This window comes from Drosophila virilis, chromosome 5 (assembly GCF_030788295.1).
Source record: "Drosophila virilis strain 15010-1051.87 chromosome 5, Dvir_AGI_RSII-ME, whole genome shotgun sequence".
Lineage (NCBI taxonomy): Eukaryota > Metazoa > Arthropoda > Insecta > Diptera > Drosophilidae > Drosophila > Drosophila virilis.
The window spans coordinates 15,288,473-15,313,112 of record NC_091547.1 but is presented as its reverse complement, the minus strand read 5'-3'; the positions used below and the strand labels follow the sequence as shown (position 1 = coordinate 15,313,112).

Here is a 24,640-nt window from a genome sequence, read left to right as displayed (position 1 = left end):
AAAAATTGTAAGATGAGAATCCAAATTACGACGAATTAGATTATTAAATAAATAAGTAATTAAGTGTAACATTATTAAAAATAATTTTTTACAAGCATATACTTTTAATATTAAGTTCACGAACATTCAATTTTTATATCATTTACAATATACCTTAATAAATTAGACTCCATGCACTTATGGCATCGGGTTGCGTTCCTTTTTCTTTTCCTTATCGTTAGAAGCGAGCTCCTCCTTGAGTACTTCAGCGACATCATAAATAGTGGTTTTGTGCTGTTTAAATAATATTTTAAAAATGTATTATTGAATTCGAACAAGCATACCTTTAGTTGATTTATATAGAACACATAGGGTACATTTTCCGTAATTGGGTCTATTGCCACTCGCCACATAGCCTTCATTTCATCATCGTTAAATTGTTCTCCTTCCTCTTTCATTAACTTTCCAAAGTACTCTTTTGTAAGAAATCGTTTGTTTTCTGGATCCAACACCTCGAATGCAGCCAAAATTTGTTCCGCGCTTGCTGGTTCCATTCTGTGTGTTACATATATGGCCATAAAAATAATATACGTATTAAAATAGATTATATTTTCGTTTACTTTCGATCCATAAGCAAAGGAGAAAGGTGTGCCATAAACTTTTGCAAATGCGTTTCTCCAGGGTTCTCTGCAGACTCAGTGGCTGCAATAACTTGATTGACTTCCTTTTCTGTTGGTACACAACCCAAAAACCTAAGCACATTTCCCACATTTCGCGTGTCAATATACTTATCGCCGTGAATGTCGAAAATGCAGAATGCCTCGGAGATTCGAACCTCAAGCTCATTGGCAAGTGGTACTGGTAACAACCGTTGGTTACTCAGCCAGGCATTACAATTTTAAACTGCAACTTACTTGCGATTTCCATATTTACGGTAAATTTGAGTTTTATTAATTTTTTTTTTTTTTTTTATTTTATAATTGGTAACAAATAATTTTGGAAATAAACATAAGTGAATTTTTAGAAATAGTTTCAAGAAAGTTTCTTGCACTTATACATTTTGTTGTAATTAAAAATGTTTAATTCTACATGCTTGCTGTGTTTGTCGTAATTTATTTTAACAGACAGTACATTTAAAAATAAAAACATTTCTATCGCTGTGAATTGCCAACTCGTTGTGAATAGACATCGATAAATGCGCTCACTGCCATTATATCGATATGTTGAAAGTATCAAATGCATCTATTTCGTGCGTGAGTGATTGTTTAATTGCTAATGCCGCTGTGGCTGTTTTAAATTTTTAAAAACAACATTTCTTAGGTATAATAAATCTATTAAAAAGTATTGTACGTAACGATGCGATAATCGTGTTGCATTTCTCTACTCCGGCGTTTATTCCATAAATGCGCTTTGAGTTATTTGTTTTGTGATTTTTTGTTAGTGGTTGTGTGTGTGTGTTTGTGTTTTGTGTGAGCAACAGGTATACGCTCAACGAGTATCGATATTATATCAAGTAACATATCGCTTAGTTGTAGTTGAGATTCCGTTTGATTCGGTTGAGCCGCGCGTGTTTACTCTCGACATTTTCCAGCGGGAAAACATAATTTGCAGTGTAATGCTAAATACGCATAGCTATTAAAAATACATTTAACACTTATTACAAAATTATACAGAAGTGAATTGCTCGCAACTAGTTTTTCCCAAAACCACAAACTGCGGCGCAGGTGCAACCCGTTTTCGAGAGGTATCAAAGCAATAACAAGTTCAAACATATCCATAATATCACCTTACACAAGCTGCGCGCGCGCGTGCGTTAGTGTGTGTGTGTGTATGTGTATCTGTGACAGTGTGTGAGTGTCGCGCAATTTGGAAAACGCGTTTGCGGTTTTTCATGCTCCGAAATGGAAAGTGGCTGCCAGCTCCAGCTCCTGCGTTTGTTGTGATCGCCGATCAATAAACACACACAAATCGAAGCAAACAAAGAGGTGCGAAAAATGAAAGTGTTTGTTTTTTTTTCTGTTTCTGTTTCTGTTATTATTGTTGTCCACAACACAACAAAAGTGGAAATTGTTTACCTTGTGTCAATTTGACCACATTCCACATATGAGCGCGTATGATAGAAAGTAGATGAAATATGTAATGGGAAAACTGGTCTGCCATACTCATTTTTTTTTCGCTTTACCATGAACTTGAGTTTTTCTCATTAATATACGAATATGCAGACACACACAAACACGATAATTGCGGGAAACTTAAACTAAATACACACACAAAGCATTAAGCCAACTGCTCACTTTATCATATTCATAGTCTGAGTTGACGGCCGCCGTTAATTGCTCTATAAATTCAGCGGCACCTCAGCGCATCCAGCCAGGTTTGTCCACATAAATGCCTAATGTGGTTTTAGCAAGGCAAAAGTAAAAGACGGTGAATTTCACCCGTGAAGTGAAATTATTGTTGCCGCTACGTGCACTTTTCGCCTTTTTGTTTTTTAGCGACAGGTGGCAGCAGCTTGCAACGTGCAGCGTGCAACGTGCGACATGCAACGCCAGCGATCCAAATAGAGAGCGTGCCGACTCTTGACCGCAGGCCGCGTTGCGTCGCGTCGCGTCTCGCGGCGTCAGCGACTCGTTTTCTCAGTGCATTGTTGTTGGTTCTCCTGCGTTTGCGTCTGCGTCCCGCAGCAAGTGCAGATGCCAACAATACCAATACACATTCAACTATATACAGTGCATGCATGCATGTGTGTGTGTGTGTGCATGTGTCCGTGCTTATGTGGGGGTTACCTTTGCCTCTTGTTCTTGTTGTTGTTGTTGCTTGTGGCATCATGTCTGACTGGTCGATCTGGTGGCATGGTCTGAAAACTCGTTTCTTGCCTTTGTTGTTGCTGTTGTTGCTGCTGCTGCTGGCATTCTTTGCTGGTGATTGTTGCCGCAGCTCCCTATATAGAGGACTGTGTTGTGTTCTGTGCCTCTTAATTTTTGAAGTGTTTTTTTTTTCTGTTTTTCTTTTTATTATTGGAGTAAATTTTTCGCTTGAGGAATTTAATGCTATCGCCGTGCTTGCTGCCCCTTTTTTTCGCACAGTTAATTTTCTTTTTTTTTTTTTTTCAACTTAAACCCGCATCTGAATTCATAATTTTTTGCATGAGTCAACATTTTGGATTTTCGAGCGAAATTCCATTTGTGTGCAGCTTTTTATACCCTGAACCTATTAAAAATGGGTATAAGGGTATATTGTATTTGTGCAAAATCCAAATGTATGTAACAGGCAGAAGGAAGCATCTCCGACCCCATAATGTATATATATTCTTGATCAGCATCAATAGCCGAGTCGATCTAGCCATGTCCGTCTGTCCGTCCGTCCGTCCGTCCGTATGTATGAACGCAAGGATCTCAGAACATATAAGAGCTATAGACTTGAAATTTTAGAAGTAGGTTACATCACGTTTTTTTTCAAAATCAAGGTCGAATCGAATCTTTTTCAATGATTTTTTTTTAATATCTCGGGTTAATAATGTCTGATTTTAAAATGTTATACCTTTTTGAATGCGTACGGATCCCTAACATCAATTGGCATTCAAGCAAATTAATCATCAATGGGTTGGAAAATGTTGTTTAAAAAAAACCGATTCGTTAGTAAATTCAACCTTTTTGATGTATTTTTGGAATATTTCCCTCAAATAATGTCAGATTTTGCAATTTCATACCATTTTTGACTCGCAAGGATCAGTTCTAACTATTGGCATCAAAAAAAGGAAATCCAAAATTTTGAACCAAATCGACAAAATGGCAAGGTTATACATCACGTTTTTTTTCAAAATCGAGGTCGGTGCGAAAATCGAATCTTTTTCGATGATTTTTTTAATATCTCGGGAAGGTCCGTAGAATCCGCCAAGATCGACGGCGAAGTTATGTCGCTTTGAAACGTCATATCTCCATGATTCTTTAGATCGGCGGAGATATGACGTTTCAAAGCGACATAACTTCGCCGTTGATCATGACCAGATTATGTCGTGAATATCGTGTCCACAACTACACGAACTTTTTTGGAAAACTTTAAATGGTCATATCTCGGCCAAATAAAGCCCGATTACGGTCAAGAGGGAAGGGCTACTCGGGGCCAAGATCAACGGCGAAGTTATGTCGCTTTGAAACGTCATATCTCCATGATTTTTTAGATCGGCGGAGATATGACGTTTCAAAGCGACATAACTTCGCCGTTGATCATGGCGAGATTATGACGTGAATATCGTGTCCTCAACTACACGAACTTTTTTGGAAAACTTTAAATGGTCATATCTCGGCCAAATAAAGCCCGATTTCGGTCAAAAAGGGAAGGGCTACTCGGGGAGGTCCGTAGAATCCGCCTAGATCGACGGCGAAGTTATGTCGCTTTGAAACGTCATATCTCCGCCGCTCTAAAAAAATCTTGGAGATATGACGTTTCAATGCGACATAACTTCGCCGTTAATCTTGCCGATCTAAAAAATCATGGAGATATGACGTTTCAAAGCGACATAACTTCGCCGTCGATCTAGGCGGATTCTACGGACCTCCCCGAGATTATGTCGTGAATATCGTGTCCACAACTACACGAACTTTTTTGGAAAACTTTAAATGGTCATATCTCGGCCAAATAAAGCCCGATTTCGGTCAAAAAGGGAAGGGCTACTCGGGAAGGTCCATAGAAACCGCCAAGATCAACGGCGAAGTTATGTCGCTTTGAAATAATGTCCGATTTTGCAATTGCATACCATTTATGACTCGTAAGGATCAGTTCTAACGATTGGCATCAAAAAAAGGAATTCCAAAATTTTGACCCAAATCGACAAAATGGCAAGGTTATACATCGTTTTTTTTCAAAATCGAGGTCGGTGCGAAAATCGAATCTTTTTCGATGATTTTTTTAATATCTCTGGTAATATCTCCGCGGGGAGATATGACGTACCAAAACGACATAACTCCCCGCGGAGATATGACGTTCCAAAACGACATAACTCCCCGCGAAGATATGACGTTCCAAAACGACATAACTCCCCGCGGAGATATGACCTTCAGACCTTCACGTTTTTTTTTCAAATTAGAGGTCGGTGCTAAAATCGAAACTTGATTATACCCTGATCCCATTAAAAATGGGTATTAGGGTATATTGTATTTGTGCAAAATCCAAATGTATGTAACAGGCAGAAGGATACATCTCCGACTCCATAAAGTAAATATATAAAGTATATATATATGCCTGCGCAGATCGAGTTTGGTTCCGATAATCGATAACTTACTCCGTTTCTAAGCAATCGATAAAAATCGATATCGATATCTTGTTTTTGGGTAATTTTGGTAAATAATAGGAGCTAGAGTCCCCAAACTTAACATTTAGCTTCTAAAAAAGAATACATATATGCATTTGATGTTGGAAGAAGAGGGTTCAGGGTATCCCCTTGTCGGGAGCTCCCGACTAGAACCTCTTACTTGTTTTTATTTGTTGGGTTTATGCAAGACAATCAACGTGTAAACGTTGAGTTACATTTAAATATCTTAAAGCTGGGACTTAACTAAGAACTCATCTCTACCAAAGCGGAAAGAAAACAGTTACAAACGCTACTCCCATTAAAATAGGTAAAAACCTTATGACTAAGTTCTCCAAGTGCAAGCGGGAAATAAATGAGTGCGTCGTAGAGCTTAAATCCAATTTGCCATAAAGATGTACACATGTGTATATGCTTTGTTTGAGTTCTAGATTTCGTTTTAAAACTTTTCTTTCATGCACAATAAAGTTTTCCAATACGGCCTACTCATATGCATATAGACTTTATGCAGCAACAAATTTCATCAAATTACTTTCAACTTCCTAAAGCTTCTCGCGCCTTCAACTTGGAGACCTGTTTTCAAATAAATGGACACGCAGATAAATCTATTTAATATAGATTTGATCGACTTTCTTATCAGAAATATATATATATTTAATCTTTAGAAATATTCGAAGCTTTTTAGAGATGGAGTTGCAGAAATTGGAAATATCGGCTCTCGTATGGATAATAATAGTACCTCACTTGTTAAATAGCTCCGCTCCGTCCACAATTTGGATAGTCTTATTGTGTGTTAAATTATGTATTATTAAAACTTATACAGAGAGGCTAATATGTATTTAGACAGCCTGGAGCTGGCTATTGGGTGGGTTCTTTGCGGACATGTTCCACTAAAAGAATCTTACTTTGCTTTAGCTCCAATATCAATTTGAGTTCTTCCCTCTCGACAATCTTCTCCTGTATCGTCTAGGACTTAGGAAATAAAAGTAAAATATATAATAAATATAAATATAGTAAAATATATGTTTTGTGTAAATTAAATGTTTTGTAAAATTGAATTTAATTTTGTATATTGTAATGCAGTTCTCTGGGAATGGGCACGGGGTGTCTTTGTCACATTTGCAACTATTTATATGATTTCTATTTGGTTTTAGGCATTTCGCAGTTTAAAGCAACGCTTTCACAATGCACAACAAAAAATGCGATGATGATGTTGTCAAATGTGCTTGATGAATGCCCAATGACAAAGCGAACACGAGATAATAATTAGCAGCAGCAGCTAGACAAAGCATATCGTAAATTATACGAATTAAATGAAAAAATAAAAATAAACGAATGAATGGCAACAAAAGTTATTCCGAGATGAAACGCTTCTAATGCTCGCAATGGCAAATAGATATACCATAATTGCGGCTTGAGTTAGAGCTGAGTAACAAACAAGTTTATTTTCGACAAGATCGTGCAGAAGATGCCAATAATCACAGCGACTACAACGGCGACGGGAGCGATGGCGACGGCGGCGGGAGCGGGCACAGGAGCGGGAGCGGGAGCGGGAGCGGTAAGCGGCGCAGCTGCAGCTGGCGCAGCGGCCAAAAGCGGCGCATTGCTGGCAAAGGCAGCAACCTCGACGGCGGCAGCGCCAGCCTCGACTGATTACCTAATGCATCAACACCAACATCAGCAGCAGCAGCAGCAGCATCAACTTTTTAACAGCCATTATTATCAACAGCAGCAGCAACAGTTGGCGCCAGCGTCGGCTGTGCTAAATGCTTCCCACCAGCACTCGCATCCACATCCTGTTGCCAGTTCAGCAGCGGCAACAACAACAGCTGGTGCTGCTGCGTCGAGCGTCGCCTCAACCAGTTTTGCAACATTTAACGGAAACTCGAGTCTAAATTCTAACCTTGCCAACGGAAGTAGCCAGGCCAATCATGCCAAGAAATTCAATTGCAACGACGCCAGCGGCGCAGATCTAGCTGTTGTTGCTGGCAACGGCGACAGCAACAGTTATCCAATGGCTGCTATGCACAAGCCAGCAGCAGCAGCAGCAGCAGCAGCTGGTCCACCTCTGGGCTTGCCGCCACCCGCCATCAAGAAGTCCACGATCACAGCGACGTCCGCATCGCTGCACGCCTCGCGCGAAGATGTCGCCTCCCTGGGCGGCACCTCCTCGCTGAACAGCCAAGTTTCTGGCCAACATCAGTATATTGGCAACGGCGGCGGCGTCAACGGCAACTCCACAAGCGGACGCACTGGAGGCCATCCCAGCAGCATCTTGAAAGGCAGCAAAGGTAAGAGACTACACTCCACTAAATGCCTTATGCTCTTCATCTTACTGCCAGTTCCCTGCCAGACATCTAAAGAAAAAAGTGTGCTCTGCTCGGGAGTGCCTGACTAGGAGATACCCTGGCATGAGGGGTCGTTTATGCTGTTTCTTTAGTTTATTTTAGAATACGATCGGTATTTAGAGTCCGATTTGAAAATCTAGTTTTTATAATTTTCGGACTTAACGTGTTCGTCCGTAGGGATCTCAGAGGGAATCGAATCAGCTTGATCCAGCTAATATATTAGACCCTTTTCTTACCTTATTTGTATAGGTGACGAGTAATACAAGTTAAATATATAATATATATATTTTAAATTCTAAAATCTCTCAAATTTTAAAAGAGTAAGCAACAAAAGTTGTTGAGCATATTCTGGAGGCAGATATTTTTAAACACATTGCGATGTTTCGCCTCTTTTCGTCCGAGCATTAGTTGACTTACGAGCTGGCAGCTTTGAATAAGTGATTAAGATGGGGCAGGGCAAACAGTTCTAGAGGAAATTGAGGTCAGTTTCGCTGTTAATCATGGCAGTGTAAATAGAAAACCACATGCAGACCAAGCTATAGATGGCCCTTGCCGCCCACATGGCCAGCATGAGGGCAGCCACTTCAGTTTCGGGTCCGTTTCGGGTTTGGTTTCGGTTTCGAATGCACTTGCAATACAACGAAATTAGCTGCTGTTCAAAATAAACAAAATACAAAATAAGACTTCAAACTAATTTGCTTTTGGCTTCGGAGAAAAACACATTTGCTGCACAGCGGGCAAAGAGTTCAATTGATTTGCCTGTTTTACGGCTTGTGTTTTGTACTTTTGTTTAAGCAGACACGTGCCAATTGTTTACACCTCATGCTCAACTGGCAAAACTTAAGACAATGGATCAGTTGTAAGTCGAACCCATTTCTCACTTCTGCTTGTGGGTCTTCTCGCTCTACGAGTACTCGGTTCACTTTCAATCGTCTTGGCTGAGTTTGTTTGCTTTGTTCCCTCTGATGGTTGGTTCAAGAGTAAGTTCAACAGCAGTTCACTTCGAAGCTAATAAATTCCATTAACATGTTTAAGAAGTAATTATATACCCATTGGCCAAAGCAGGGTATGATGGTTTGGTAAGAACATATGTGACTGTTCCTACAGAGTATATATATATATAGCATTTGGTCAGGCGAGCTGAATTGATCAAGCTCTCGGTTCCTCTGTCTCTCTCGGCGTATTTCCTCATTTTGCCAATGCCTTGATCTTAGAAGCTGCAAAGCTGAGAACAAAAAAACAATCGGACTATACACACCGAGTGTTTCAAGACTACAAAAAGTGACATAGTAACTGCTAGTCGGGCACTCTCGACTCCCAACTTGTACGGTAATTGAGCATGGAGTAACTCGTGGTCATGCAATGCGACACTCAATAACAATTTCAGTCATGTGTCCTTCATTCGAAACTCTCCGAGTGGCATTTGTTGCACTGTAATGTGAGAGCATATGCCGCTTAATCCACTTGCGAATGTGGCACATGGAACCCACCTGCCATCTAATTTATGTATGTATCTCTCACTGTGCACGTCTTGGGACGCAGCGTAGTAAATAGTAGCCACAGTCACAGCCACATTCATTCATTCATTCATGAAACCCCAAGCCAAACGAGTTGACGCCAAAGCCAAATCGACCCACCTGTCAGGTGTGTGGGGGCTGCTTTAAATTTGATCGGGCGTGTGGGCGTGTGGGCGTGGCCAGCATTAGTCTGTTTATGCACATGATGTGGAAAATTAATATTTATAGTTTAAAGACTCCATTTAACGAGGAGTGGGCAATCAGACCAAATTCCGTAACAAGACCAAAATAGGCCAACAGAAAAACCTAAAACTAAAGTTTGCCAAGCGACATTTCTAAACGGCGAATCATCTGTGGAAGGTAAATGTCTCGCTTGGCTTGGTTTTCAAGCAGGTGTGTGTTTTTGATGATGTATATCCCTTTGTTATGTGCGGGGCGTGTTGAAACTTATGAAACTTATTTATTAGCGCGTTGCTTTCATGCGGTAAAAAGTGTAAGGCTCTTGCTTCTGTTCTGAGAAGACGCAGTTCGTGCCCCGAGTGGCTTCTGATGGCAATGAACTCCATGGTCACCCACGAGGAAACACCTCAGCCGTTGCCTTATCATTTACGCGTCATGTCAGTGGCAATTAGCAGAACCGTCGACGACGCTGCGATTATTAATTTCTTGATTACGACAACATTGTGACATGCAAAAGGAAAACACCTTTTCGAGTGCTGCATATGAGAGCTGAGAGGAGAACGCGCCGCCGCTTGGTTTATGGCGTGCCGTGAAAGCCAAGTTAACGAAGCAGCAAAGCCAATTAGATGCCATCATTATGCGGCACAAGCATCAACTGTGCAAGGAGTCACAATGCCACAATGCCGCATTGCCAGCCGATGATGAATCAGCTGCACCTCACGTGCAGCCAAGAGCACCTCCATCGTCAGGCAGTAGGTGCCACCAGCTCCTCATATTTGTAGGGTCGCCTGTGTACAAAGACGTTGCCTTCACTGTGCAGCTGGGCAGGAGCGGTTGCGGGTGCTGGTGCGGCAGTCCTGAAGTGGGGCACATTGCTTGACTCAATGACATTAATTACTTGTGTGGCGCACATGGAAGGGAACTGAAGAGCTGAAGAGGGCATGGCTCGACTTCTGCTCAATTCAATAGATTGACCACTTGGTGGGCTCTTTCGACTGCTTCAGTCTTTTAGCTATACGCCTAGTTATTTCTACATGCCATGGTTTGAATAGTTAATTGAAATGTGGGACGCGCACTTTATTTTCCAACGACACATAGCTTGTGCTTGACTTGGAAAGGAAAAGCAAGAAAGCAAGCCGAAGATAATATACCCTTGTAGACATTAGACTCAGGGTTTTACTAACGACTAAATCTGTCTATTGAGTACTCTAGGCAAGGTAAGGTAAGTTAGCTAAGGTAAAACTCGTAAATTTCAATAATGTTTCTTGGGAAAGAACGGACGGATTTATGTAACATTTCATAGATTCCATAACTAGACTCATTATTATATATATGTATTATATTATATATCCACTCGGAATTTAATATTGCTCAAGGAACGGGCTTGAAAGGTCTTCTTCTGTTGCCTGACAAAATTAAAGTACTCTCTAAAACAACCAGAAGAGGGTGAAAATACCTTATGTCATGAACTTTTCCTTCCCTCTTACTCTTCTTATCCTTCTCTCTTTTGTGGCCTCCATTTGCAGGTAAATTCGAAAATGCATTCAGCTTTGTGCGTCACTGTCATTGACCCTACTCCGGAGTTGGTAGCTTGTTTTCCTGCATTTCATGATCCACCCCTGACTGATTGTCGAAATATAATGGGCTTCACATAAAGAATTACCTGGCTTGTATATTCGATTGCCTCGAATGAAAGTGAGTCATGCTCCTCCCGACTTGGTCGCTGCACAAGCCTCAATCTGAAGATCAGAGAACATGCGTGTCTTATACCCTTTCAGCGTGTAGTTTGGTTCACGAAAGATGTAATCCATTCAAGGAAATATTTCTGTATTCATGAAGATATAAATACCCAGAAATAAACTTAGTTTTAATGGTAATAAATAAAATTGCTCAAATATAATAAGATAGGCTGTCAACATTGAAGAACTGAATCATTTAAATGCTTTAGGAAATTGTAGTAGAATTGATTGTCATCTGAAAGGGTATTTAAACTGCGGTTAACTTAAAAGAAGTGTTATTTCTGCATTTGTGTTAATCAAGCCATATTCATTACTCATAATAAGTGGTTACGTTTCCAGTTTCTTCATGATTGACAACGATAACCACGCAAAAATGGGGGCTAGTTGCAGTAAAGAGATTGACGGGGCATAAAAGATGCGCATGGAGTTGCAGAGATACGAGCTGTTCCCAACATCGTCGCTTTGTTAGATTAACAATGCATTCTCAAGCTCTAAGCTCGGAGGGCCACAGCTAAATATAAACATCTTGGCGATCTTGGCCGAGCATGTGTCCGCCCAATATGAGGTTGGGCGTAGTCAACAATTGAAGCAGCGCAAGTTTCTATTTAGCAGCAGTTCATTGACTTTCAAATGCAAACAAATCTCAGTCTTTTGAATAATAATTAGGCATAAAGGAAATTCCAATTGCGATCGGTTAAATAGGTTTTATAGTGCACATGAGTGTAATCTATGAGCCTATAAAGTTTATATAGTCTTGATCGCGTAATCCGGAGATTTTAGCATCTGGGCACAACAAACTTGGTAGGGTATAAACACATTAGAAATAATTATCTTTGAGCCAGTTTCTTTTGCCGTGGTATGTACTTATAGTACACATTTGGCAGCCATATTTAGGCACTGAGAATTTTATACAAATCAGACCGAAGTTATTCAGGAAGAAGAATCAGAAGTTGTGTGTGTGTGTGTGTGTGTTTGTAGGGTATGCTAGTCGAGCACTCCCGACTTGTTTATGTCTATTCCATCTGAAACCATGCTGAATCAGTATTTTCAGCAAGTTTTCGATTACCTTTCTTATCTAATACAAGGAACCGGAAAGATAACAAACGTTTTGCATAGATAAGGCAGCTGAGACGAGAGCCGCAAATGAAATGGAGTAAACTGTAACTTGCTCGACTTTCAATACCCTTACCCTGAAAAAACGGTGTACATTGAAAAGAACTGTATTTTTGTGTGCCACATCTGTTGATCAAATAGCTTCGTTCGCTCCACAAATATTTACACAACCAGACAAGTCAAGTCGTTTGATGGTAGAAGGGGGAAGGGGAAGGGAGGCGGGGTGGTAGCAGGGGACTTAAAACTGGGCGGAGGAGCGCCCGTTAAAGCAAACTATGCCACAGATTCACAGCGAAAACGCAGCGCTAACACAACTTCCGTAGTTGGGCTCGTTCGTTCGTTCGTTCACACTTTCTGGATTATGCAGCTTCCACACATACTCACACACACATATGTACATACACTGTGCTACATGGCAGAACTTCTATTTGCGTTAGTTGGTAAAAACAGGCAGGCGGGGAGGGGGGGGGGCTTCATTTCCAACTGAATCGAAGATGAGGCGTTCGTTTGCCGTCTGGCAATAAAACTCCGCCCCAACCCGCCCCACCCCGCTTCGCCAGCCCTTAGAGCGCCTATATATAAATATTTATATTACTCTATGCAAATGATTCGTTTTGAAATTTGATTTTTGCGAAATCAATTTCGGTTTAGTCTGGACTGCAATTCGTTTAGTGATGTTTACATCGCAGCTACATCCGCATGAATATGTAGATGAATATGTAGATACTTTATATGGGCTAACGATGAGTGGACCGCTTCTCATTCGAGCACAGTTATCTGACTTTTCATCTAATAGCTTTGATTCTGTTTTAATGAGCATCGCTGAATAATTTAGCCGGAGACGGAGAACGAATGAAGACGAAGACATTACAAGAACTATTATAGATATGTAGAACTTGGAAGTTTAATACAGTTGAACATTTCTTTATACGATTGATCAGCAGTTTATTTAAATAATGTATTCGTAAGAAGGTTCTATGCCTTATAAATTCGGACTATTTTTGGAGATTGAATAACTGACAGACTGATTAATTTGTGATTAATGTACTGGGAAACTGATGGAAGAAATTAATTTCATCCTTCAAGATTCATTTTCCCAGCCAGAAACACTAGGGAGCGCTTAAAACTGGGTCAGGTGTCCAGGTTAGCCCTTCAAGCACCATTCTTGTGAGTTGTTTTGTGGTTAATAATACACCTGCTTGTTGTTGATGATCAAACAGTTTACGGTTCATTCAACAGGGGCCACAAAAAGCAGCATTGCACTAACAATGGCCCGTGCAACATGCCAAATCAGGGGCCGGGCCAAACTATTTTCGGCTGGTTGCACACCTGTCTAGCAAAGGGGGTTTGCCCTGCAGCAAATGACCTAGCCATGGACTAGGGTGACAAGGCATTCAAGCAAGAGCTAATTGTGGGGCGCACATATCCGGTTTGAGGTCAGCTTGTGTGCTGCTGGGTTCATTGATTCTCACTCAAATTGCCTTCAGGATGTGACACAGTAAGACTTGCGTTAGGGCTTTGGATAACTTCTATGAAGGATACTTAAACTTTCTCTGTTCCAAAAAATGCCCAGAACCCCTTTTATAATCAAAATCTAAACTGTTTTCTTTTGATTGCAGAGAACCTTTTGCAAAATACATATTATAATGGTGAAGGCGGCGACAGCAGCATGGGCAGCGAATGTGGTGCTGCAGATATTAATCAGACTACTCATGAGGATCCCGGCGATGGCCTAGGACCTCTGCCCCCCAAATGGGAGACCGCCTACACGGAACGAGGCGAGCTCTACTTCATAGAGTAAGTGAGACCAAGCAGCTAGCTAGAAAGCACGCGTAATAATAACAATTTCCTTTTGTGTAGCCACAATACGGGCACCTCGCATTGGCTGGATCCACGTCTGTCCAAGTATCAGAAGAAATCGCTGGAGGATTGCTGCGAGGACGAGCTGCCCTATGGCTGGGAGAAGATCGAAGACTCTATGTACGGCATGTACTTTATTGATCACGTTAATCGTCGCACCCAGTACGAGAATCCCGTGCTAGAAGCCAAACGACGTGCGGCCGAACAACGCCAGCAACAGCAGGAACAGATGCAGCTCCAGCAGCAGCAACAGCCTCCGCCGCCGCCGCAGCAACGTTCAAAGACGCCGACGGCAGCGCAGGAGGCGGCAGCCAGACAAACTCCGATGCCGAGTGCAACAATTCCAATCGCGAATACTGCCAAGCTGCCATACAAGTTCACGCGCAATCCGGCAGAGCTGCAGGGTCAGCGCATCAACACAACGCTGCTGAAGTCCACGCGCGGACTGGGCTTTACGATCGTCGGCAGCGATGGCAGCAACGGCAGCGACGTGGAGGAGTTTCTGCAAATCAAGACAGTGGTGCCCAACGGGCCCGCCTGGGTGGATGGCCAGCTGCAGACGGGCGATGTGCTGGTCTATGTGAACGATACCTGCGTACTGGGCTACACCCACCATGATATGGTGAACATCTTTCAGTCAATACTGCCCGGAGAGACAGCTGCGCTGGAGATGTGCCGCGGTTACCCACTGCCCTTCGATCCGAATGATCCCAATACCGAGGTGGTGACCACCATGGCCGTGGATGGACTTGCCTCCGAGTCGGAGAAGCAGCGTCGTTTAAATGTCGACCTGAACATGGATGGCAATTACAATTTTCTGGATTTGTCCGGCGAAGGCGTCAGCAAGGCTGCTGGCAGTGGAAGTGGCTTCATACTCATGAAAAAGCCGGAGCTCTATACGTTCTCCATTATGAAGGGAGCCATGGGCTTTGGCTTTACCATCGCCGACTCTGCATGCGGACAAATAGTGAAAAAGATCCTCGACCGCAACTGCTGCACTCAGCTGCTTGAAGGAGACGTGCTGCTCGAGATAAATGGCATCAACGTGCGCAACAAGCCCCACTTCTATGTGGTCGAGTTGCTCAAGGAGTGCAGCCAAACCACGCCCACCGCCCTCAAGATACAACGCACGCCGCCCGAGCAAGCGGCTAGCGGCCAGGGCAGCCAGCTGGGCGTGGGTAATGTGGCTAATCTGCGCAAGAACTTTGTGGGCAGCGGACTCTTTCGCAGCAAAACGCCCACCGCCGACCTGTACAGCACCCAGCCCAAGGAGGTGCTGCCCATGCGACCCAAGACGCCGTTAGTAGATACACGACGTGCCCGCGTTCTGACGCCAAATAATGAGCTGCAGCAGACGGATGTGGAGGCGGCGGGTGAAAACAAATCACTGCACCTGCAGGCCCAGGGCAAGTCAAACAACAGTCTGCAGGAGCTGGACGATATACCCTTTATGGATCCGTATCCCAAGATGGTGAGCCGACTGAGTGAGCGCCTCGCCGAGGCCACATTACAGAGCAGCGTCGATGTCGATGTTGGCGATGGGGGCAGCTACAATCCCATTTACGGCTTGCCACCAAGCATGCAGCCGCTGCCCCTGCCGCTTGCGCATCACGAGTCCTGCTACTGTTACGACTGCCAGGCCCAGCGCTACCAACGGCCCCAGCAGTCGACGCAGCTGGGCTACTACGTCCAGCAACCGACCGTTTCTGCAGCAGCCGGCCAGTACTCGCCATTGCAAGCAGCGCACATTCAGAATGAGCGCATGCAGCGGCGCGTCAACGAGCTGCTGAGCGACAGACGACGTGTAGGGTTCGCCAATTTGGATCCGCCACAGCAGCAGCAGCAGATGCAGCTGCAGCATTCGCCCAGCTGGCGCAATGGGGCGTTGCTGGATGTCTCGGAGGATGCCGACCAGTGCGAGCTGACCGAAGTAACGCTGGAACGGCAGGCGATGGGCTTCGGCTTTCGCATTGTAGGTGGTACTGAGGAGGGTTCTCAGGTGACCGTAGGCCACATTGTGCCTGGCGGCGCAGCGGATAATGATCACCGTATTGCCACCGGCGACGAGATCCTAAGCATCGATGGCATCAATGTGGTAAGTCGCTTCACGCCGGCTCACAGCATGATTCGTTTCTAAAATGCATTTCTTTCGATTAGTTAAACTCTTCGCATCACAAAGTCGTTTCGCTGGTGGGTGAGTCAGCCGTGCGCGGACAGGTCACCATGATACTGCGCAGGCGACGGGCGCAGCTGCTGCAGCAAGCGCCGCTGGCGCAGCTCCGACGCTATCCCTACGACGTGATTGTTAGTCGCCATGAGAACGAGGGCTTTGGCTTTGTCATAATCTCTTCGTCTAATCATTACTACGGCTCGACAATTGGTATGAACGCACATCTTTGAATCTCATTCGAAAAGTAAATGATTTTTACATTAAATTTGTTTATGCACAGGCAAACTTATACCTGGCAGTCCGGCTGATAGGTGTGGCGAGCTGAAAGTTGGCGACAGGATAATTGCAGTTAACCGCATTGACATTGCGGGCATGTCGCACGGCGATGTGGTCAATCTTATAAAAGAGTCAGGACTTCATGTGCGCCTCACTATCGGCTGTCCACTCAAAGAGGGCGGGCCCAGTCCAGGAGGCAGCAGTGCAGGCCTGGGCTCAAACACTCCGCTGCAGGCATCGCCCAGTTTACTCAAAGCACCGCAACAGCAACAACAGCAACAACTGCAGCAACACCAGCAACTGGAAATGCCAGGACTAGGCCCGATGCCCGGCAGCTATTTGGAGCGGGCCAGCACAAACATCGCGGCTACTCTCGCTCTGCATCAGCAGCAGCCACAGTTATGACTCTGAGATTTACGCATTCGGCTCTACAAGAGCTTTCTCTAGCTAGTTTAAATGTGCATTTCACAGTGCAGTTCCGTAGTTTTATGAATAACTGCTAAGTAACCCCAAAGACTGAATTTAGTAACATATGAAACATTTCAATTTACGAATCTCTAACCGCTTTGTGAAGCTCTACACAAAATTGTCAGTAAAATCTGTTTAATTTGTATAACCGTTTAAGTGATTTGCCTTGTAGTTTACATAGATCTAAGACATAATTGAAATCTTGAGCTATTTTCTCTATTTATAAACAATTCTGATTATCAAATATGGCATCATTTTAACATATTAGCATAAACCCATACCTTTTAAGATGCATAAAGTTTGTCTATAAATACCAATTATTTAGTCTAGACATATATGTACAAATGTATAGCAACTAAATACTTCTAATTTACACAATATGTTGTTCAATAAATGATATTACGACTAGTTTTTAATAACAGCATCATTTGAATGCATCCTTTAGAACGAATCAAGTTCAGTTTGGCCGACAATTCCTAGTTAGTGATCTAAGCGAATAGTTAATCAGCTTCTCAATAGTCTACTAGAGCTTTGGAATAGTTTAATCTTAATAGGGTACAAGTTCGGCCTATATAATATAGTATTCCAGACAGAAGAGAGGCAACTTATGATCTTGGTTAATATAGGATTAAAATGCCTTCCTTCAATGTTTTAGATTTTTATTTTTGAAATGGCTTCAAACGATTCTCAGGTAAACGGCCGACATGCAGATCACCGCAGCGCAATCTTAACACTTTTGTTTTATTTACCATCGTACAAAATTATATATATGTTGTTCTTTTGTAGTAAATCGTTACAAAATTAAGTGTGTCTGCTAATTAAGCTTATGTTTAGTATATATAAATGAGTTGAATACAGCTGGGGAAGATTGAGACAACAGTTTTTATATAGGCTTAATTTTAAAGTGGAGACCGATGAGAGAAAACACCAAACACTTCAGATCCTGCACCAAATAATAGAAGCAGCGCAAGCCTTCTGGGTCCTTTGATCGGTTCACGTCCACCAATGAGCCTGTCTTTGAGGTTGTAAAGGAAATGTGCTCGTCGCCAATTACAATTTCCAGTTCCTTTTGAAATGGAGAAATACAATGGTTAATATTTGTATGTACATACAAATTGGCGGCATTTGCACGAAGCAATCCGCCTACTCACCTGTCGACCAACGCGATCCGGAGGCGGCCAGGGCAGATCATCTTCCTGCATTATTTCTGAGTCAATTATGATACGCTTTAGCTCCTCCATGACAGATTGGTGGACAAATGCCTCTTTGCGGATCATCGTGTCGTTTTTATAGTTGGAATTGTTGGCGTAGCGTAGTTTTCCATCTGGCCGGAACTCGAACTCAAGAAACTCGTGTCCAAACTTTCCTTTGTGGCCGACATAATAACGCAAGTAAAAGTCCTCTGTTGACATTTTTTTCACTTGAGTTGCCCAAATAGTTTATGCTTTTTTTAATAAATGAATAAATTGTAGTTTTCTTCAGCAAACACTTTTACTCACAACGTTGCGGCTTTCTTCAGGGTTGCGCATTGTGGTTAGTTTAGATAATTTTATACACATCGTTGATAGCTCACCGCATATCGATTGCTATCGATATGTACGCGTGACAACGCGAATGGCACGTTGCAAGCAAGTTGGCCAAAAACTGTGTTGAGTTTTGTGTTAAAATGTAACTTTATTTTATTTAAAGACAACTACCTCCATAATTCACTCAATAAATTCGGTAAGCTAACGCCAAAGAAAACATCAAAATATGAAAACCAAGTTCAATTGCACACACTGACAACATTGTAATAATTGCAATTTGCAACAAAGTTGGCAAATGTATGTACAAATGGTGTTGTTGTTGGCTGTTTTGTTCACGACGCACGGACGCCAATGTAATGGCGTCGCAAAATTCGCCTTGTGGGAGAGGACGTGCGTGCATGCAGGGGGTGGATGCTAGCTCAAACGCGTGGGCGCTGGTGCTACAACACAGCAATGCACGGATCTCGGTCAAAGTAATTTTACAAAAACACAAACACTAAACTGCTGAGAGCGTCGCTGAGAGTGCACGTCTGCGGATTGTTGTTGTTCGTAAACGAAAAACGAAAGTGCAAGGACTTTAAGACGCTTGCGCGTCCAATGGCGGGAAATCAACAAGCGTTGCCTGCACGTGTGTCCATACGCGTGCTTAACTTGCCCGTCGTCCTTCGGGCCTGTTGCCAAATGTCGGTCGTGCAACAAAGTTGCGCTCATTGCTTCTCGTGCTCTCCCTCTCCCACTCTCAAGCGCTCTCTCTCTCTCTCTCCAACTGTCTCTCCAGGACGCTCGTTACGTTAACTTGCTGGTGGTTTGTTTTGAATGACGTCACAAAACCGATGACATTGAGTGCAACTTTGTTGCTGTCTCTCGGTCAGCGCATGTGAAGCAATAATGTTGCATCCGCATGCCGATGTGCTTGTGCCTGGCCTGTTCCTGGACTTGCCTAGTAATGCCTGCCCTGTTGTGCTTTCTTTCATAATATTGACAACACAAACAAAAACACGCCCACTTGCCATCGCACACTCTAGCTTCGAGACTCTGTTTGCTGACTGCAAATTTCTCTTCGTGCAAAATTTTGCCGGCTGCTGCCGCTGCCGCTGATTTTATTGGCGCTGCCGCCGCGTCGCTTACAACTTTGTTAACTTCGGGACTTTGGTGTATGCAGTCGGTATTGAGGACAGTAACCGGGACGAAGTTACTTTGTTGCGCATTAATTGATTTTTTCGGGTCCAAGTTTTTTCAAAACCAAAGTAATAAATCGCTGTAAAAGAATCAAAGAATAAGATTACAAATTGTGAGTTTCTATTTATATTAAGGTAAATGGAAATCTTCAAACTACACAAGATTTATGTAAAACTTAGACTATATATATAACATGTAAAAGGCTATATCTATGTCAAACTTAAAAGTTTGTTTTTATTTATAAATTAAAGCTTTTATATTATTTGTATTTAATCGATGGCTAAATATTCTGATATTAAGACTGACTTTAATATGTAAAATATATATATTAATCAATCAATAATCAACTTGTCCCTCTCTTATCTTTACAGGCAATGTAGTTTCTCTACAAGCTTTTTATAAGATATACTTATATATAAATATATAGATGCATAGACGTAACCTGTATACAACATTCCATTTGGTGTAGTAAAGTAATTATGGATACATGAATTGAGGTTCTGCACGGACTGGAAAGTAACGACCTCAACGGCAACGTGGAGCGGGCAGGCAGGGAGTAAGCAAAAGTCAACCATGTCAACGAACCCCAACCAACAGCAATATGCAGCAACTACAACAGCAACAGCAACGGCAGCGGCAGCGATATGCAACCGGGAGAGGGCCAGAGAGCGGGCTGGGTGCAGTAGCTCGCAGCGCAACTTGCTCGAGTTTCTGTGCATTTGTGTGGCATGCGTCGTGTGTTATTACAATAGCACGCAGTGCGGCCTGGTGTTCGACGATGTCAGCGCGATAAGGGACAACAAGGATTTGCGGCCGAGCACGCCGCTGCGTAATGTGTTCCTTAACGATTTCTGGGGCACGCCAATGCGCAAGGAGCACTCGCACAAGTCCTACAGGCCACTGACAGTGTTGACGTTTCGCTTTAACTACTTGCTGCACGCACTGGATCCTTTCGGCTACCATCTCGTCAACCTGCTGCTGCATGTTGCCGTCTGTCTGCTGTGGCGGCGTGTCTGTCGCCTTCTGCTGCGTCAGTGTGTGGCTGGCAGTAATGAAACGCAGTCCTCCGCGTCCGCATCCGCGTCTGTGTCCTCGCTCAACACATGCGCTTTTGTCGCTTCGCTCCTGTTTGCAACACACCCGGTGCACACCGAGGCCGTTACTGGCGTCGTAGGCCGTGCTGAATTGCTCTCTTCAATATGCTACCTGGGCGCGTTTCTCAGCTATGCGCACGCAACGGGCGGCTCGCCTCGGCGCACGAACTGGGCCTCGCTTTGCCTGTGCTTTGGCAGTTGCCTGCTAGCTTCCATGTTGTGCAAGGAGCAAGGCATCACGGTAGCTGGCATATGCGCTGTCTACGAACTTTTCGTGGTGCAGCAGGTGCGGCCGCTGCACCTGTGCCATTTTGTGCTGCGTATGTTTGAGGAGCAGCCGCCGGCCAAGTTGGGACAAGCCAGTGCACGACGCTGGTCGTCGACACTATGGAAGCGTTTGGCGTTTCTTGCCCTCATCACTGTCGCATTGCTGGTTGGACGTGTCTACGTGATGGGCTCCCAGCTGCCAGTCTTCACCCGCTTCGATAACCCTGCCTCGGCAGCTGCTACGCCAGTGCGGCAGCTAACCTACGGCTACCTCATCTACCTGAACTGCTGGCTGTTGCTGTACCCATCGTTGCTCTGCTGCGATTGGACAATGGGTGAGTAGCAAACAATGAAGATTATTCATATTAAAGCTTAATCGAAAACATCTTGCCTTGCAGGCACCGTGCCCCTGCTGGAAGGATTCGCTGATCCTCGAAACTTGGCCACCTTGTGCACTTTTCTTGGTCTTGGCGCGCTGGCGGCCAAGGCTTGCTTTTCACGAAATCTATCGCAGTCACGCACGCTGCTCATGTGCCTCGGCTGGATAGTGCTGCCATTTTTGCCCGCCTCGAATCTATTCTTCCCGGTCGGCTTCGTGGTGGCTGAGCGCATTCTTTACATGCCATCGATGGGCTACTGCTTAATGGTTGCCTACGGGTATCACCAGTTACAGCAGCGATGGCGTTTGCGTTGGGGGCGTCTGGCGCAGACGGCGCTCATTGCGCTGCTGGTCGCGCACGGGCTGAAGACACATCAGCGCAACTGGGACTGGCGCACGGAGTACTCGCTTTTTATGTCCGGGGTGCATGTGAACCAACGCAACGCCAAGCTGTACAATAACGTGGGACACGCACTGGAGAACGAGGGCCGATACGACGAGGCTCTGATGTACTTCCAGCAAGCCGTACACATACAAACAGATGACATTGGCGCTCACATTAACGTGGGTCGCACCTACAACAATCTCAAGCGCTATGCCGAGGCGGAGCAAGCGTACATGCGTGCCAAGGCGCTTTTCCCGCAGGCCAAAGCTGGTGTTAGTTACCACGCAAGGATTGCGCCCAATCATTTGAATGTTTTTATCAATCTGGCCAATCTGATATCCAAGAATCAAACAAGACTGGAGGAAGCCGATCATCTCTACAGACAGGCAATTAGCATGCGCAGTGACTACGTCCAGGTGAGACTTTAAGACGACAACAGTTGTGTGCATTATATTAATACTAGTGTTGCGCTTCACTTTGCAGGCCTATATCAATCGGGGCGACATTCTTATGAAGCTAAATCGCACAGCTCAAGCACAGGAGGTTTACGAGCAGGCGCTTCTTTATGATAGCGAGAACGCGGATATCTATTACAATTTGGGCGTTGTGTTTCTGGAACAGGGCAAGAGTCAACAGGCGCACGTGTACTTCAACAAAGCAATCGAGCTGTATCCGGAGCACGAGCAAGCACTGCTCAATTCGGCCATACTTCTGCAGGAACTCGGCGGAGCGGAGGCGCGTCAATTGTCACGTGCCCGCCTATACCAGGTGTTGGCTAGAGATGCGAACAATGAGAAGGTTTACTTCAATCTAGGAATGTTGGCGATGGACGAGATGAGCTTTGACGAAGCCGAGCAATTCTTCAAACGTGCTATTCACCTGAAGTCGGACTTTCGCAGCGCGCTCTTTAATTTGGCACTGTTATTGGCGGACTCGAAGCGGCCGCTGGATGCAGTGCCTTTTCTTAATCAATTAATCCGCCACCATCCCACTCATGTGAAGGGTCTTATACTGCTGGGCGACATATACATCAACCACATGAAGGATCTAGATGCGGCAGAGAAGTGCTATCGCAGCATACTGCAGCACGACCCACGCAATACGCAGGGCCTGCACAATCTATGCGTGGTTTTCGTGGAACGCAAGTGGATGGCCAAGGCGGCAGCCTGCTTGCAGTTCGCCCAACGACTTGCGCCCGGCGAGGATTACATTGGACGCCACCTCCAGATTGTGAACTCACGCCTGCAAAAAATCAACAAGTTACCTGATACGTCGCCTGAGCGACAGTTAGCTTACAAGGACTACGACCCGCTCGAGTTCAGGCCAGCCGATGGTGTCCTAAGCTTGTAGCAGTTCCCATCATCAGGCTATTCCACATTTGCGAAGCATTTCGTCTAGCTTAAGTAAACATTATATAGCAACCCAATTGTACATTCCCCAAGGATATTTATTGAATCTCGTTTGGACTGCCGTTTAGCTGATACAAACGTGGAATGTATCCGGACAGCTACTACAGTTTTCAACAAAGTACGTAATCACAACCTGACCTTGTTTTGTATATAGAACACATTTTGTAAATGTTAAGTAAAAAGTACTACCGAAAACTTGCATTTATTATATACAAAAGAAATTGTACTTAATGGCACTAAATAAAATTATCTGTACTTAAATGCGCATAGCACTGGGTTATTTTCAGTTCAGTCATGAATTATGTAAAGTAAAAAATCCAAATACCGATATTATTTCGGTTTAAACAAAATACATATGTATTTAGTCACAATAAGGGAAAATCGTAATTGGCTTGGGATATGCAATCTCATGCTTCAGATGCAGCTAACAATAGTTCAATTCCAAACCAGGCTTCGGCTTTAAACAAGTAAGAGGTTCTAGACGGGAGCTCTCGACTAGGGGATACCCTGGACCAAAGACAATATAAACTCTAAGATGAGTAACGCCCATACATTTGAATGCGACGCAAAATTTTTAGCCTGGCCTTTCATCTGGCCGTTGAGGTTTCGTACGGCTACCTGCCGACTGGTTGTTCGTTCTCGAAAGACCAGACGAACGAATGCCGAAGTGTTTATATTGTCTTTGCCTAAACCCTCTTCTTCCAACATCAAATGCATATATATATTCTATTTTAGAAGCTATATGTCAAGTTTGGGGACTCTAGCTCTTATTATTTACCAAAATTGCCCAAAAAACAGGATATCGGTTTTTACAAAACAAACTCGATCTGCGCAGGCATATATATATACTTTATATATTTGCTTTATGGGGTCCGAGATGTATCCTTCTGCCTGTTACATACATTTGGATTTTGCACAGATACAATATACCCTAATACCCATTTTTAATGGGTTCAGGGTATAATCATCGAAAACGGAGCGCGGAGTTATGTCGTTTTGGAACGTCATATCTCCGCGCGGAGCTATTACCCGAGATATTAATATAAATCATCGAAAAATATTCTATTTTCGCACAGACCTTAATTTAAAAAAAAAACCTGATGATTAATTTGTTTGAATGCCAATTGATGGTAGGGATCCGTACGCATTTAAAAAGGTATAACATTTTAAAATCAGACATTATTTACCCGAGATATTAAAAAAAATCATCGTACAAGTTTCGATTGTTGCACCGACCTCGATTTTGAAAAAAAAACGCGGGGAGTCATATCTCCGCGGGGAGTTATGTCGTTTTGAAACGTCATATCTCCGCGGGGAGTTATGTCGTTTTGGAACGTCATATCTCCGCGGGGAGTTATGTCGTTTTGGAACGTCATATCTCCCCGCGGAGCTATTACCCGAGATATTAAAAAAATCATCGAAAAAGATTCGATTTTCGCACCG

General features: G+C 43.7%; 4 protein-coding genes across 7 annotated transcripts; 2 read left to right on the top strand and 2 right to left on the bottom strand.

The window, feature by feature from the left end:
• Nucleotides 1–81: 81 nt before the first annotated feature.
• On the bottom strand, nt 82–1,044 carry LOC6625687 (dynein regulatory complex protein 8). Its single transcript, XM_002049777.4, has 4 exons — nt 894–1,044; nt 600–837; nt 324–534; nt 82–273 (listed from the first exon to the last, which is right to left on the bottom strand). The coding sequence occupies exons 1-4, from the start codon at nt 904–906 to the stop codon at nt 178–180; spliced, it is 558 nt and encodes a 185-aa protein (XP_002049813.2). The 5' UTR covers nt 907–1,044; the 3' UTR covers nt 82–177.
• A 174-nt stretch (nt 1,045–1,218) lies between these two features.
• On the top strand, nt 1,219–17,748 carry Magi (membrane associated guanylate kinase, WW and PDZ domain containing protein magi). 3 transcript variants are annotated; one of them, XM_070209901.1, is made up of 6 exons: nt 1,219–1,299; nt 6,442–7,578; nt 13,804–13,981; nt 14,045–16,139; nt 16,202–16,424; nt 16,495–17,748. In XM_070209901.1, exons 2-6 carry the CDS (start codon nt 6,756–6,758, stop codon nt 16,893–16,895), a joined length of 3,720 nt encoding a protein of 1,239 aa, XP_070066002.1. In that variant the 5' UTR covers nt 1,219–1,299; nt 6,442–6,755; the 3' UTR covers nt 16,896–17,748. The 3 variants fall into 3 exon arrangements, with proteins under 3 accessions (XP_070066002.1, XP_070066003.1, XP_002049814.3); XM_070209902.1 differs by lacking the exon at nt 1,219–1,299 and adding an exon at nt 1,340–1,723; XM_002049778.4 differs by lacking the exon at nt 1,219–1,299 and adding an exon at nt 1,340–1,964.
• On the bottom strand, nt 17,601–18,591 carry mago (mago, exon junction complex subunit). 2 transcript variants are annotated; one of them, XM_032436976.2, is made up of 3 exons: nt 18,458–18,591; nt 18,110–18,402; nt 17,601–18,024 (listed from the first exon to the last, which is right to left on the bottom strand). In XM_032436976.2, exons 2-3 carry the CDS (start codon nt 18,368–18,370, stop codon nt 17,842–17,844), a joined length of 444 nt encoding a protein of 147 aa, XP_032292867.1. In that variant the 5' UTR covers nt 18,371–18,402; nt 18,458–18,591; the 3' UTR covers nt 17,601–17,841. The 2 variants fall into 2 exon arrangements, with proteins under 2 accessions (XP_032292867.1, XP_032292868.1); XM_032436977.2 differs by having other exon boundaries at nt 18,110–18,378; nt 18,458–18,580.
• Tmtc3 (Transmembrane O-mannosyltransferase targeting cadherins 3) lies at nt 18,552–23,458 on the top strand. Its single transcript, XM_002049780.4, has 4 exons — nt 18,552–18,680; nt 20,035–21,359; nt 21,423–22,204; nt 22,272–23,458. The coding sequence occupies exons 2-4, from the start codon at nt 20,237–20,239 to the stop codon at nt 23,136–23,138; spliced, it is 2,772 nt and encodes a 923-aa protein (XP_002049816.1). The 5' UTR covers nt 18,552–18,680; nt 20,035–20,236; the 3' UTR covers nt 23,139–23,458.
• Nucleotides 23,459–24,640: the final 1,182 nt, after the last annotated feature.